The 14,042-nt window shown below is 37.9% G+C and overlaps 3 protein-coding genes and 1 non-coding gene across 4 annotated transcripts; 1 reads left to right on the top strand and 3 right to left on the bottom strand.

The window, feature by feature from the left end:
• Window positions 1-109: 109 nt before the first annotated feature.
• Window positions 110-1,095, bottom strand: LOC9314639. Its single transcript, XM_002878526.2, has one exon. It carries the CDS (start codon window positions 718-720, stop codon window positions 382-384), a length of 339 nt encoding a protein of 112 aa, XP_002878572.2. The 5' UTR covers window positions 721-1,095; the 3' UTR covers window positions 110-381.
• A 1,798-nt stretch (window positions 1,096-2,893) lies between these two features.
• On the bottom strand, window positions 2,894-8,530 carry LOC9316466 (probable cellulose synthase A catalytic subunit 9 [UDP-forming]). The gene is made up of 13 exons (XM_002878525.2): window positions 7,834-8,530; window positions 7,179-7,374; window positions 6,889-7,088; window positions 6,692-6,794; window positions 6,408-6,606; window positions 5,719-6,331; window positions 5,489-5,626; window positions 5,288-5,413; window positions 4,994-5,206; window positions 4,641-4,908; window positions 4,350-4,546; window positions 3,926-4,276; window positions 2,894-3,790 (listed from the first exon to the last, which is right to left on the bottom strand). The coding sequence occupies exons 1-13, from the start codon at window positions 7,912-7,914 to the stop codon at window positions 3,206-3,208; spliced, it is 3,270 nt and encodes a 1,089-aa protein (XP_002878571.1). The 5' UTR covers window positions 7,915-8,530; the 3' UTR covers window positions 2,894-3,205.
• Window positions 8,531-12,707: 4,177 nt separating this feature from the next.
• On the bottom strand, window positions 12,708-12,779 carry TRNAH-GUG. The gene has a single exon. It is a non-coding gene; the product is annotated as a tRNA-His (tRNA).
• A 190-nt stretch (window positions 12,780-12,969) lies between these two features.
• Window positions 12,970-13,592, top strand: LOC9316465 (egg cell-secreted protein 1.3). The gene has a single exon (XM_002880352.2). It carries the CDS (start codon window positions 13,114-13,116, stop codon window positions 13,489-13,491), a length of 378 nt encoding a protein of 125 aa, XP_002880398.1. The 5' UTR covers window positions 12,970-13,113; the 3' UTR covers window positions 13,492-13,592.
• The last annotated feature ends 450 nt before the right edge of the window (window positions 13,593-14,042 follow it).

Raw genomic sequence — 14,042 nt, 5'->3', positions numbered from 1 at the left:
TGGCACATCATAGAACTCAAAATTTAAAATTCAAAACGAAATCATTTGCACGTAAATAAATTTTTAAATATTACGAAAAAAATTTGAATGTACTATCAGATCCAAGATCTTTTCATCAAAACCAAAGTAAAATTGTTTAATTTTTGCAACGAAATGCCTAATGAAGGACAAAAAACAGTACCACGTCTCATATGTGAACCAAAATATTTACAATTGTAATCTGAAAATCTCCAAAAACTATTATCACAAATTCTCCAGCTCCAACGTTAGATTAAGGACTAAACATATACACACAAAGAAGCCCATTGAACAGGTTACTAACAACGATTAACAAAAGTAATTAAGAAGCGATAATTAACCATCTCCGATCCCTTTCCTCCATTAATCCCTAATCTCCTTCGTTGCTTTGTAAATACTCTCGAGGGATCGAAACTTCTTTTCCTTCATCACCGCCCTCTTCCTCTTCCTCTCCACACCAAGAATAGAGTTTCCTCGTACGCCGTCGTTTTGCTCGTGTCCGATTCTCGAGCTAACATATTCATGCTTTGTCTTGTCTCCGCCTCCGCCGCCACAATCTCCGCCGGTGCTGCTGCTACAGCTCACCGTCTCTTCTTCGCTTAGCTGCATAAGCTGCTCAGCCGCGGCCATATCCGTCTCCGAGAACACCATCTCCGGCGCCGATTCTCTAGAAAATCCTGTTTCTCCCATTGGATCGTTCATGTAGAGAAATTAATTAATCTGTAAGAAAAATAAACAAGAAGTTAAACAAACGCGAGAGTCGATTTATATTTATTTAAAAGATTTTGTTATTTGTTTTTGTCTTGTCGTTTTTTCGTTTTTGTGTAATGGAAAAAAGAGAGAAACTACAAAGTCGGTTTCGTAAGAAGAAGAACGTGTCTTCTGATATTATTTAATTTTATTTAAAGAAAGGTGCTGATCTAGTGCAACCGTGTGTATCGTATATCTAGAATCTGATCCGTTGAAAGTTATAGTCTCTAGATGAAGTTTTGTCTGGTTGATCCAACGGCTATGAAAGCTTTCCTATGTTACTTCTTCAATGAGGTTTACTTTTAGCTTAAACACAGATATAGATGCGTTTGACTTCTATTACACGATTTCGGTGGGTTCCACGTAAGCCAAATTCCGATTCCAAATATGGGACTGTCACCTAAGTGGGTCCCTGAATCCACGTGTTACAATCCCATTAGTTGAAGGAAACTCTTTTGTGGTATCTGTAGAAAAAACATTTATACGTCTTTGCCAATACGATATTTGACCGTATCTTGTTACAAATGATGATGATTTAACGTTAAACAAAACGAATTTCTAACTACATGTTGTAATACTATATGATCACAATGAACGATTTAGAAAACAATTTTACAACAGAAAACAATAAAAACATAACCAAGTGTTCTTGGTCTAGTGGTTGCCACTTGTGGAGGAGTTGCCATGTTGGTCTAGGCCATGGATGGATTCCCCGCAAGCGCGCAATTATTAGATCTCCACTTGGCCTTATGGATATGGGCTTTTGTTTTCGGCCCATTTGCATACCCGGAGAGAAAATCTATATGTGGGCTGCACCTCCCCCAGAGGATTAGTCTGTGCCCCTCCATAGGTCTGAGATTCCCCTGAATTATCAAAAACAAAAAAAAACAAAAAAAAAACAACAAAAACATCTATTTACACCAACATCAAAATATACTAATGATATATGGTTTTACGCGTAATGAAGTTGTAAAATTACAACGGACGGTTCTTTCTACAATACGCTAAAAAAAATTGTAACCAAAAGTATTATAATGTAGACGGAATTCAAACACACCAAATCTAATGTGAAACTGTGAAAGTATTTAACTTTGATCCAGTAGACCAAAAGACTTTTAAAAAAATTAAACAAGAGGTTAAGAAATAACTTAAAATATTGGATTGAAAATATTAAATTGGAAAATATTGGTTGTTTTAAGTTGAATGGGTTGAATATATTTAATTGGAAAATATTGGATTGAAAATCATTTAATCTATTCATCTGCAAAATTGTAGTTGAATAGTTGAACATTTTTGTTGTAGAATTTGTTCAATTTTTCAGATTTTTAAGTTGAATGGGTTAAATCTTTTTTTCAATTCTTTCATCTCAAATGGTGAAAAATTAGTTGAATGTCTTTCAACTAGGTATTTTGTGTCAACCATTTGCAGCCTACTTTTAGGATTAACTTACTATGATTACCATTAGGCCTGGGCAAAATATTCGTTAGATCCGCTTCGACTCGGTATTCGTTTCGATTCGATTCGAAAAATCCGAATATCCGTAAAATTTTGGAGCAAAGCAAATAGGAAAACCTAGTATTCGTAAAAACCGGAGCAAATAACAAATATTATTTTTTAAAAAGTCAGATATCCGCTTCGATCCGTATTTTTTGATATATATATATATATATATATATATATATATTCATATGCATATCATAATATATGTTTTTTACTTGTATTTGTAAACTCAAATTTTTATCCTTCGGACCTGTGTTTGTTACACAATTTAATAGTTTTTATTAGTGAAGTAGAATTTATTAAAAAAAATCAATATCCTTTAAAAATAAGAAGTTGGAATCCTGCAACGATTTCCTTTTCCCAATTTTATCTTTTTCTTTGTAGTTTTTACACGCGAGCACTTAGCATTTTAGAGTTTTAATAGGTGCAGAAGTATCGAACCGGATATCCGCAAATATCACAAAAAAAATCCGGATATTCGGAATAATTTTCGGATCAAAGCAAATCACAAAATCAAGTATTCGGTTGAAACGAATCGAATAACGAATATCCCAAATTTTCCGGATATCCTCTTCGTGCCCAGGCCTAATTACCATGACAGGCCATAACTTGTTACACTAACAAAGATTTGGAAAAAAAAACTAATTATTTATTACAATGAAATAAAAGAATTAATGAAGAAAAGACTTGAAAGAAAACGTAACACGTAAAAACTGCACAGAGCTCTTTATGTCTACACATTACCCACCACTTAAAGAGCACACATCACCCATCATCGCCATCATTATCATCATCATCATCATCATCATCATCATATGGCTTCTTCCATTGTTAAAACTCCGTTTCGTATTCTTCATGAATCTCCGATCTTTAACCATGAAAGACACCGCAGCTTTTTTTTCTTCTTATTATTATAAAGAAAGAAACCTAGTTGTCCTCAATTTAAACAGTTAAGACCACAAATCTCCAAGACCGGTCCGTCTTTGGACACAAACGGATTGACTCTAACCCACAAGAGAGTCAAGATCGAAGCAAGAAGAATCGACCAAACCAATATAATGGTTGGTACTCTATCTTGTTTCCCAAGCAACCCTTTGAGGAATGGATACAAATGAACAATCACCCAAAGCGCAAAGAATAATCTCCCGAAAAGCGGTCCCCAAGAGTCATACCCGTTATTGATCGCATCTGAAACTCCGACAATGACTCCGACGATGTTAATGATCAGTAGAGTAGTCGGAGGAATCAACAAGGATGTCCATTTGAAGATGTAAAGCTCTGAGAACTCTCCATCATCTGCTGCTTTTGATGTGACTGTGAAGTTTGTGTTGACTCCTGCAAGAACTTTGAGTAAACCTTGAAACAGAGCAAATAGATGAGAAGAGACTCCTCCAATGACCCAAAACTGCTCGTTTCTCCACCAATCGTCGATTCCTACTTTGCCCCATTGCATTTCGAGTATACCAGTTACCGCAATGGACATGAACATTAGCATGAAGAGAATACCCGCGTAGTTACTTATCTGTCAAAAGTAACAAATCAATGAAACATCGTCAAAGTTTTGATCTTTGGATTTCAAGATTCAATATTTTGATTCTAAAAACTATAAAGATTTGATCTTTTGATTCCAAAACTATCTACAAGGCCGCTAGTTTACCTCAGGGACGATGAATTTTCCGGTGAGTAAACAAATGGCTGGAAGTGAGCAGTAGACAAGCAACGGGAGGGATGTCCAAGGATAGACAACAGAGTTAATGTACGAGAATCTTTCCAACCATTTTAACCCGCCGCCATAACCATACCAAATCGGGCAATGCCTGCTCAAGAAAATCTCTACAGAACCAAGTGCCCAACGTAGAACTTGATGAAGACGATCTGACAAGTTAATCGGAGCAGAACCTTTGAAAGCCGCTCGCTTTGGCATACAATACACAGATCTCCATCCGTGGCAATGCATCTTGAAACCCGTCAAGATATCCTCAGTGACCGAGCCATATATCCACCCAATCTGTGTAGTGAAGCATAATAAGCTATCACAGTAAGTGCAGAGAAGATAATAGAGTAGTTATAGCTCTGCTTACCTCTTTTCCCCATTCGGTTTTCTCTTCGTATCCACAGCTAATAACTTGAATGGATTCTCTCAATAAAGATGCTGGGTTCACATTGCTAGGCACTCCACCATTTAGCAGAAGAGTAGAAGCTACAAAAACCGGTGATTGACCAAATTTCTTCTCCAGTTTCAGTTGGGCTGTCTCAGAGTTATTCTCAACATTTGACACTACAAAATTAAAACCACATCATCAACCAAATGAGGATGACATCAAGATATTTTACTCTATAAGCAAAACATGTTATTTATTATTATGAATTACCTTGGAGGCCTTCCTCGATGTGCTCGAGAGCATGTATCTGTTTTAAGGTCTCTCTAGGCTTCTTTCTTTTGTTATCTTTGGCCTTAGCTGTCTTCTTCTTTCTCAGACCGCAACACAAACAACACCACTTTGGCCAACAGTTGCAGGTTCTACCTTGTGGTTTCTTCTTCTTTGGTGCATCAAATCCATAAAGTGCTTGTCTTCTGAAGACACACCCTGTCCCTACATATATCGGTCCTTGTATGCCATCTAAACCTTTCATGTTGATCTGTTTATAATCATAGAGACACCAATGAGAAGGGTAGCAGTAACATAAATAGAACAAAGCAAAAACAAATTCAGAGAAGTCGTACATCGAAGAAAACCACATTGCGGTTTGAGTATCGATCGTGTCTATCAATCCCATCAAACCTCTGAGGAAACTGAACATAACAGATTTTCTTTCCGGATTGCGGGTCCATCATGAAACACATAGCTTCTCTAATTGCCTTGCTGTTGTTGATGTAGTGATCACAGTCCACATTAAGAAGGTAAGGAGCATTTGAGAGAACAGCAGAGACCCGGATCTTCAAGAAAAGTTGATGAGTTTAGTTTTACGGAATTTGGGAAATCAAAAGAGAGAGCAATGAAAAGAAACAGATTCTAACCAAGGAATTCATAGCTCCAGCCTTCTTATGGTGATCAAATCCCGGTCGCTTCTCACGAGAAACATACACCAAACGAGGTAACTCATTTCCATCCATATCACAAACTCCACTGTGTCCCAAGAAAACCTTCCATCACAAAATTCTCTAATTAGGCTTCAGTCTAGGACATACGGAGAATCATCACAAGGACATAGCCATTACCTGAATCATTCCAGGATGGTCCCGGACATTGTTTCCAGGCCAAGGAGTTCCATCTTGCATTGCCCAACCATCCTCAGGAACTTTCTGTGCTACAGAAACCAATGCATTTATCTTTACTTTGAATTCCTCATAGTCTCTCTGCAACAATTCACCACCAAAAAAGGGACAAAAAGAATCAAGCTTTGGTTCAAATCCGAATCGATCCTTTTTTTAAGGATAAAACGACAAACCTTCATGGCACGGCGTTCCCTAACAAAAGCGGGATGGACTTTATGCTTCAAGTAATCCATCTTCTGTGAAAAATACCATTCAGGAGCGCGTGGCTCGATGTTGAACTTCTTACAGAAAGGAACCCATTTTCTTGCAAACTCGGCTGTGTAAGAGAGAGCTTCAAATGTAAGCATTGCAGCACCATCATCTGATACATAACATGCAACTTTCTCAACCGGATAATCAACAGCGAGAATAGACAGAACTGTATTTGCTGTAATCAGGGGAGGCTCTTTCAATGGATCCACAGTACTAACAAAGACATCGACAGGTGCTAACTCTGATTGCTTCCCTTCCTTCTCATACCTGAGAGAAAGCCTGTCAAGATATGTTTCTCTTTCGATGGGATACCACTTCGGAAACTGATCGAGAATCCAAGACACAGCAAACCATATTTCGCATATAACCGATGTTAACCACAAGCCGAATGCATCATTCACCGGATGGAGAATCCTATAATGGAAGAACAAACCAAGAATGGCTAGCCGACAGAAAATCAACATCCTATAAGGATTTATTCTGCTCGAACGAATGGGTAGCTTTCGTGACAGAGGCTGTCTTCCTTCATCCATCCTGAACCATGTCAAAGAAACGTTAAGGGAACAGAAAACTCTTTACTTAGAAATATGGAGTAAAAGTTTCAACTTACATAGGTAGCTCGGGATTATCGAGCTCGTCAACAATGAAGCCATCACCATCGCCATTGCCATCAATTCCTCCTACATTCTTAAAGACTTGAAGCTTTTCTACTTGTCTATTCTTCCATACTTCCATACGGTCTTTCCATGCAACACTTCCATATCCATAAACTGCAAGATCCTTCTGAGGAACCATGGGTCTTGTTTGTACTGTAACAACATATAGGTTTCATCATCATGAGGCAACTTTGTATAAAACGATGTAATTGAGATAGAGTTTATTAGTAACACATACTAGATGCAAAAGAATCTGTAAATGGCACATGATGGACTCTGTTCCCCAAATCCATAGATGGGGGCACGATAAGAGCATGTCTATCCGAATACATATCAGCATCCTGAAACATGTATATTAAATGAATCATGACATCGTGGGATTTCGACAATGTACACAGAAAATCGATCATGTGGATTTTAGGAATGAAGTCTGACCTCATCACAATACGTCAAAAGAGGAACCTGAGACTCCTCTGGAGCTGGATACAAGTGTGACACTTCGTTAGTACCACGACCAGTGTTAAGACGCATAGAGAGTGCGGCTTCAGCAACATGTTCGGGATCCATTCCATAAAACTCATACTCCAGATCATCAATGTCATCATCTTCTTCATCCCCTTCAACCCTTGGACTACCTGCAGCATTAATAATGAATCAACACACTCACCCACTTCTCTGCTCTCAAAGCAAGTGGGATGAAAACACAGAGATTAAATATGTCTCGCCTTTAATACGCTTGTATCGGGTTCTGCATTGAGGACAAGCTTGATTTCCTTCTTTTCTTTCATACTCATAGCACGGTCTACACACAGGGAATGCGCATTCGTTGCAAGCGATAAATGGCTCACCATTCTCTGTTAACTCAATCTCATCTCTACAGATTTTACAAGTTTGTCCACTCAGTTCTTGCACTGATCGTATCTGTACACATGAATGCCACATTCATAGTAAGTTAACTAGATCAACCTAATTATACTATTTTAACAAAGCTCCTGATACCAATCTATTACAAATTTTATAAAGTTTTAAACTTCTTTCCATGAATTACAGAATTCAGACTCAACAATACTTTAGTATAAATGCAACTTCTTGGAATCAACATCAAATGACAAACGAATTTCAATACTCAGGATAAATAGATACAACAAGCTGACAAACCGCATGGAGATGAGTCTGAAACTGACACTCACTTTTGTCTCATTGATCATTTCCGACACGTATGATTCATGCAAAACTTGGAACCAAAAAAACAGGTGAATTTCCAATAAAGACTTGTGTTTTAGAAAACGCAGATTCAATCTCCAAACCCCGGATCGAGCCAAACAGAAGATACATTTCTTGGTTTTATTATCCAAACAAACAAAAATTGAGAAATCTTACTCTGGCAGTCTCGTCGGCGTTAATGAGAACGAATTCGTTTCTATTGTGAGACCCAGCAATAAGTCGACCTCCAGTGTTCATGATTCACAAGTCCGATCAGATCACAGAAACAGAAAAAAAGTTTCTCTTTTTACAGATACTTCAGCTCATAGAACATGAACGGGTCTGACCCGACCCGGATAATGGATCCAGACGGTTGCACTCCCATTACAAGAAATGCGCACTCACTTTAGATAAAAGGGGAGAAGGAGAACAACCACTGAGTCTATGCCTTGGGAATTTTATTTTCAATAACTAAAAATAAAAACTCCGAAAAAAATCCCAAATTTTACAAAAGCACAAAGAGAAAAAAAACAATCTTTCCGGGTCAAAGAAATTGGAGACTGAGAGAAGCAATGTGATTCCACAAAATGCGAAAACCCTTTTACGTTTTGTGATTAAATCCTTCAGAAATTTTAAAGAGTGACACAGAAGCAATGTGAAATTCTAGGGTTTGGTACTACTCATAAGTTGAGAGCAAGAGACACACGAAACAGAGAGAGAATTTGTGTTGGAACTAAAACTATAATTTATATAAGTGAGAGCTCACTGATTTCTGTAAAAGATTTGAGTGAAAGCGGAGAATATGGTAAAAATTCTGGAGACAAATCAGAAAAGAGCAAAAAAAAAGCTGACTTTCCCTCTATTTCTCGGAAATTTTTGGCGTGTATGTGAAAATGTCATATGGAGAGAGAAGAAGCGTTAGTGTTATAGGGAAAATAAAGAGTAGCTGACGTGGAAGAATAGAGGAAGATGATTGGTGGAGGCGTGAATGATGCGTTGGCAGCTGACGTGGAGATGAATTGGAGCTACATAGAGAATCATCGATCATTTGCAAAACATAACCACAGAAATCATTTTTAGTTGTATCTCTTCTTCTTCTTCTTAGTTTGTTCTGAGATTATGGTGTTGTACTCATCTAGATCGAGATCTCTCCGTTAGATCTTCGTCATTTGAGATATCGACTCGCGTTTTATGAACGTTAGTTCGATTTTGGTTCCGGTTACGATTTGAATTAAGCATTGGTGGTTTTTCTTTATCAAAGGTATCAGAGCCTTACGATTCTCGGAATCAATGGAGGAAACAAGAGCTTTGACGAAGATGGAAGAAACTGTCGTTCGTGAAGCGGCGGAGACGTTGGGTTTGCGAATAAAAAAGCTTCATCGGAGAATTTCATGGGAAGAGTTTAACGAGAGATGGTTCAAGGGACTTTGTATGTTCTGCGATGAACCGGAGACTCCGGATCACCATCTGCATCACAAGAATTCAGGAATTCTGATGATAGATTGTGATGACGATCAAATGTCTCATGACAAAGAATTGGTTGAAACTGAGGTTGCCACAGAATCGAGTGAAACTGAGCAAAGAACAGTGAATCATGGGGCAACTGCAGACATGAATTTGGCACTCTTGGAGGAAGAATCGATTCCACAATTTCAGGTACCAATTGCTAATTCTGAGATTTTGAAGAGTGGTGAACTTAGGGAATTAAAGTTGGAAACACTAGAAGTTGTGGCGATGAACAAGAATCTGGTGCAAGATGGATTTCAAGAGAACGTTAACAAGAGATTTGATGTTGATGGTAATGTTGAGAAGAGTAAAAAATTTGTAAGTATCACAACAAATTACTCTGCACACCAGGTGTTCGGTAAAATGTCTCAACATAAAGAAAAGCTGGGAACAAAGAAGAAAACAAAAGGGTTTAAATCTTGGATGTTCAAATACAAATCTGCTAAAGGAAACATAAGGAAACGAGACAATCAAGGATGGCAAAATTTGAGAAAGAAAATGTTTCAAAGACTTGGTGGTTTAAGCTCCAAAAACATGTTATGCAAGAAGATGTCCAACAGATCCTATTGGCTTCTCTACATATGAGTGCTATTGAAACAGGATATGCTATAGGCGAATATGGTGAGATGTTCACATTGGCGAGGGCTATTAGCATGAGAAGTACGCTTGGTTTAATGTTTGAGATAAAAGTGAGTGCTGGACGTCATGGTCAACAAGCTGTGTATGAGCTGATTGTAATGGTGTATGAGCTGTTGTTGCAAACTAGTTTGGTTATTCAGCAGGTGATGAGAAACATAAAGATCAAGTTTTCCAAGCGGTGGTGGTTCAAGTACAAATCTGTGAAAGAAGGTATGAAGAGACTACACATTGAGTTGAGTTATAAGTGCAAGTTGGAATTTGAAGATTGGTTTAAAATTTGGAACAGCAGAGATTGGCTTAAGTACAAGACTATGCCACTTCAAGTAATTTCAAATTTGAAATTGTTTGTATGGATTAGAACTGAATCACAAGAGGCTCTAAGAAGGTACTCCTTGCAATGGAAGATATAGAAACTGAAATGTTCCAAATCCTGGAAATTTAAGTTTAAGAACAGGGACTTGAGAACTTCTAAAGGGTCTCTTCTCCTCTTTAACTCTGCACTTGTGGACATACAAATCTATTTTTCTGTGGCATTGTTGGAAAATGAAGTTCAAGCTATGCTTGAGTCGTCTCATTGATCTGCTGCAAAGGGAAGTGTTGAATCACTCAACAGATCAGATCGTGATTAGGTGCCAGATTACGAAAAATAGAAGAACATTTCAGAGCTTGGCGATGAAAATGCACACATATATGCAGTTGTTTGGTAGCAATAGTTGTGTTTCAACTTTGAGAAAGAGTAAGTTAGGTAAAGATTGGTGGTTTAAATACAAGACAGCCGCAATGGCTAAAGATTTACTGGTGATGAAGTTGTCACAAGCTCGCGATTCAAGTCGGCTCATCGCTACTTTTATCCAAAGAAGAAGGCAAGAACGGGGCTTGGAGATTTGGTAAAAGGAATGCTATGATTCTAATGGAAAAGGCTGCATGCGAGTTACTCTATGAACTGGCAATGAAGTTTCCATGAACCTTGAGGTCAAGGTTCTCTGAAGAGGGGAGATTTGTTATAGGGAAAATAAAGAGTAGCTGACGTGGAAGAATAGAGGAAGATGATTGGTGGAGGCGTGAATGATGCGTTGGCAGCTGACGTGGAGATGAATTGGAGCTACATAGAGAATCATCGATCATTTGCAAAACATAACCAGAGAAATCATTTTTAGTTGTATCTCTTCTTCTTCTTCTTAGTTTGTTCTGAGATTATGGTGTTGTACTCATCTAGATCGAGATCTCTCCGTTAGATCTTCGTCATTTGAGATATCGACTCGCGTTTTATGAACGTTAGTTCGATTTTGGTTCCGGTTACGATTTGAATTGAAGCATTGGTGGTTTTTCTTTATCAGTTAGGTATACACAAGTGGTTGAAGCTAAAAATTGTTTACTGTTGGAAGACATGGATGATGAAGCCATTACCGAATTGATGATCCTCTAATTTCTTGGGTAATAACTAAAATAGGACTATTAGCATGAGAAGTACGCTTGGTTTAATGTTTGAGATAAAAGTGAGTGATGGACGTCATGGTCAACAAGCTGTGTATGAGCTGATTGTAATGGTGTATGAGCTGTTGTTGCAAACTAGTTTGGTTATTCAGCAGGTGATGAGAAACATAAAGATCAAGTTTTCCAAGCGGTGGTGGTTCAAGTACAAATCTGTGAAAGAAGGTATGAAGAGACTACACATTGAGTTGAGTTATAAGTGCAAGTTGGAATTTGAAGATTGGTTTAAAATTTGGAACAGCAGAGATTGGCTTAAGTACAAGACTATGCCACTTCAAGTAATTTCAAATTTGAAATTGTTTGTATGGATTAGAACTGAATCACAAGAGGCTCTAAGAAGGTACTCCTTGCAATGGAAGATATAGAAACTGAAATGTTCCAAATCCTGGAAATTTAAGTTTAAGAACAGGGACTTGAGAACTTCTAAAGGGTCTCTTCTCCTCTTTAACTCTGCACTTGTGGACATACAAATCTATTTTCCTGTGGCATTGTTGGAAAATGAAGTTCAAGCTATGCTTGAGTCGTCTCATTGATCTGCTGCAAAGGGAAGTGTTGAATCACTCAACAGATCAGATCGTGATTAGGTGCCAGATTACGAAAAATAAAAGAACATTTCAGAGCTTGGCGATGAAAATGCACACATATATGCAGTTGTTTGGTAGCAATAGTTGTGTTTCAACTTTGAGAAAGAGTAAGTTAGGTAAAGATTGGTGGTTTAAATACAAGACAGCCGCAATGGCTAAAGATTTACTGGTGATGAAGTTGTCACAAGCTCGCGATTCAAGTCGGCTCATCGCTACTTTTATCCAAAGAAGAAGGCAAGAACGGGGCTTGGAGATTTGGTAAAAGGAATGCTATGATTCTAATGGAAAAGGCTGCATGAGAGTTACTCTATGAACTGGCAATGAAGTTTCCATGAACCTTGAGGTCAAGGTTCTCTGAAGAGGGGAGATTTGTTATAGGGAAAATAAAGAGTAGCTGACGTGGAAGAATAGAGGAAGATGATTGGTGGAGGCGTGAATGATGCGTTGGCAGCTGACGTGGAGATGAATTGGAGCTACATAGAGAATCATCGATCATTTGCAAAACATAACCAGAGAAATCATTTTTAGTTGTATCTCTTCTTCTTCTTCTTAGTTTGTTCTGAGATTATGGTGTTGTACTCATCTAGATCGAGATCTCTCCGTTAGATCTTCGTCATTTGAGATATCGACTCGCGTTTTATGAACGTTAGTTCGATTTTGGTTCCGGTTACGATTTGAATTGAAGCATTGGTGGTTTTTCTTTATCAGTTAGGTATACACAAGTGGTTGAAGCTAAAAATTGTTTACTGTTGGAAGACATGGATGATGAAGCCATTACCGAATTGATGATCCTCTAATTTCTTGGGTAATAACTAAAGTAGGAAAAAAATGTGTGGCTGCTGGGATTCGAGCCCAGGTCCCCACGGCCACAACGTGGGATACTAACCGCTATACTACAGCCACTTTTGTTCTACAGTCTTCAAAGTTTTTATATATGTCAAGTAAACATTGACTCTTCGCTAAGTTCGCTTGTATTTTTCTGTTAAGACCGTTACTATAAGATCTATTCTATTCAATCATTCTCTTTTGAAAGATCTTTAAGGTTTAAATTGGTGATTAAGTAAATCATTAACTCTCTGCCTCTCCCACTTCCCCCACTAAAAACAACATTTAATCACCAATTTAAACCTTAAAGATCTTTCAAAACCAAAGTATTATAAATTGCAACAACTCTTGCAAGTCCTCATCATCATCATCATCATCATCACACAACACAAATCCAAAAAAAAAAAAAAAAATGGCTTCTAACACAAGTTTCCTCTTTGTCACCGTCACTCTTCTCCTTGCCCTCAACGTCTCTGGCCGAACACTCCCGGTGGTGGCGGATTCCACCAACATTGCGGCAAGGCTTACCGGAGGAGGATTGATGCAGTGTTGGGATGCACTCTACGAGCTGAAATCATGCACTAATGAGATCGTTCTCTTCTTTCTCAACGGTGAGACCAAACTCGGCTCAGGTTGCTGCAACGCTGTTGACGTCATAACCACTGATTGTTGGCCGGCGATGCTTACTTCTCTTGGCTTTACATCTGAGGAAACAAACGTCCTCCGTGGTTTCTGCCAGTCTCCGACTTCCGGCGGTTCTTCTCCGGCTCCTTCCCCTGCCGAAGTTTGATAAATTTTTATGGTTATAATATATAGTTTTCTATGGTATGATGAGAACATGTATGTTCACTGATTTAAAGTTTGGAATAAAAGCGTTTGTGTTTGGGATTACCATTGCGTTTATACAAGGATAAGATCCACTGAATTGGAATAGCTTAGAACCATTATCAGAACAAAACCAAATTTTGTTAAGTATCAGAGCATAGTGGTTTTGTTAAGTATCAGAGCATAGTGGTTTTGTTAAGTATCAGAGCATAGTAAACTGCAAAAATAATAAACCTAAGAGAAGTAACTTGTCCAAGAAGATACTTAATTTATGCCTTTTTGCAGTCTATCTTATAAGCTCTGAATTTAGAACAATTATCATAGTTTGTAAGACACAAAATGTGCAAATAACAGAGAAACTAGAAAACTTGAGAATACACATCCTTTTATATTTGTATTGGAGATTGTGAAAATTTGACCATATGTTTTAAGTTCCTAAAAAATACATGTTCTATATAATGGTTGTAGACTGTAATTTGAGTATTTGACCATATGTTTAATGATGGATAGTTACAC

The sequence above is a fragment of the Arabidopsis lyrata genome, assembly GCF_000004255.2.
Source record: "Arabidopsis lyrata subsp. lyrata unplaced genomic scaffold ARALYscaffold_4, whole genome shotgun sequence".
Taxonomy (NCBI): domain Eukaryota; kingdom Viridiplantae; phylum Streptophyta; class Magnoliopsida; order Brassicales; family Brassicaceae; genus Arabidopsis; species Arabidopsis lyrata.
The sequence above is the reverse complement of the archived record's forward strand: the minus strand, read 5'-3'. Positions and strand labels throughout refer to the sequence as shown.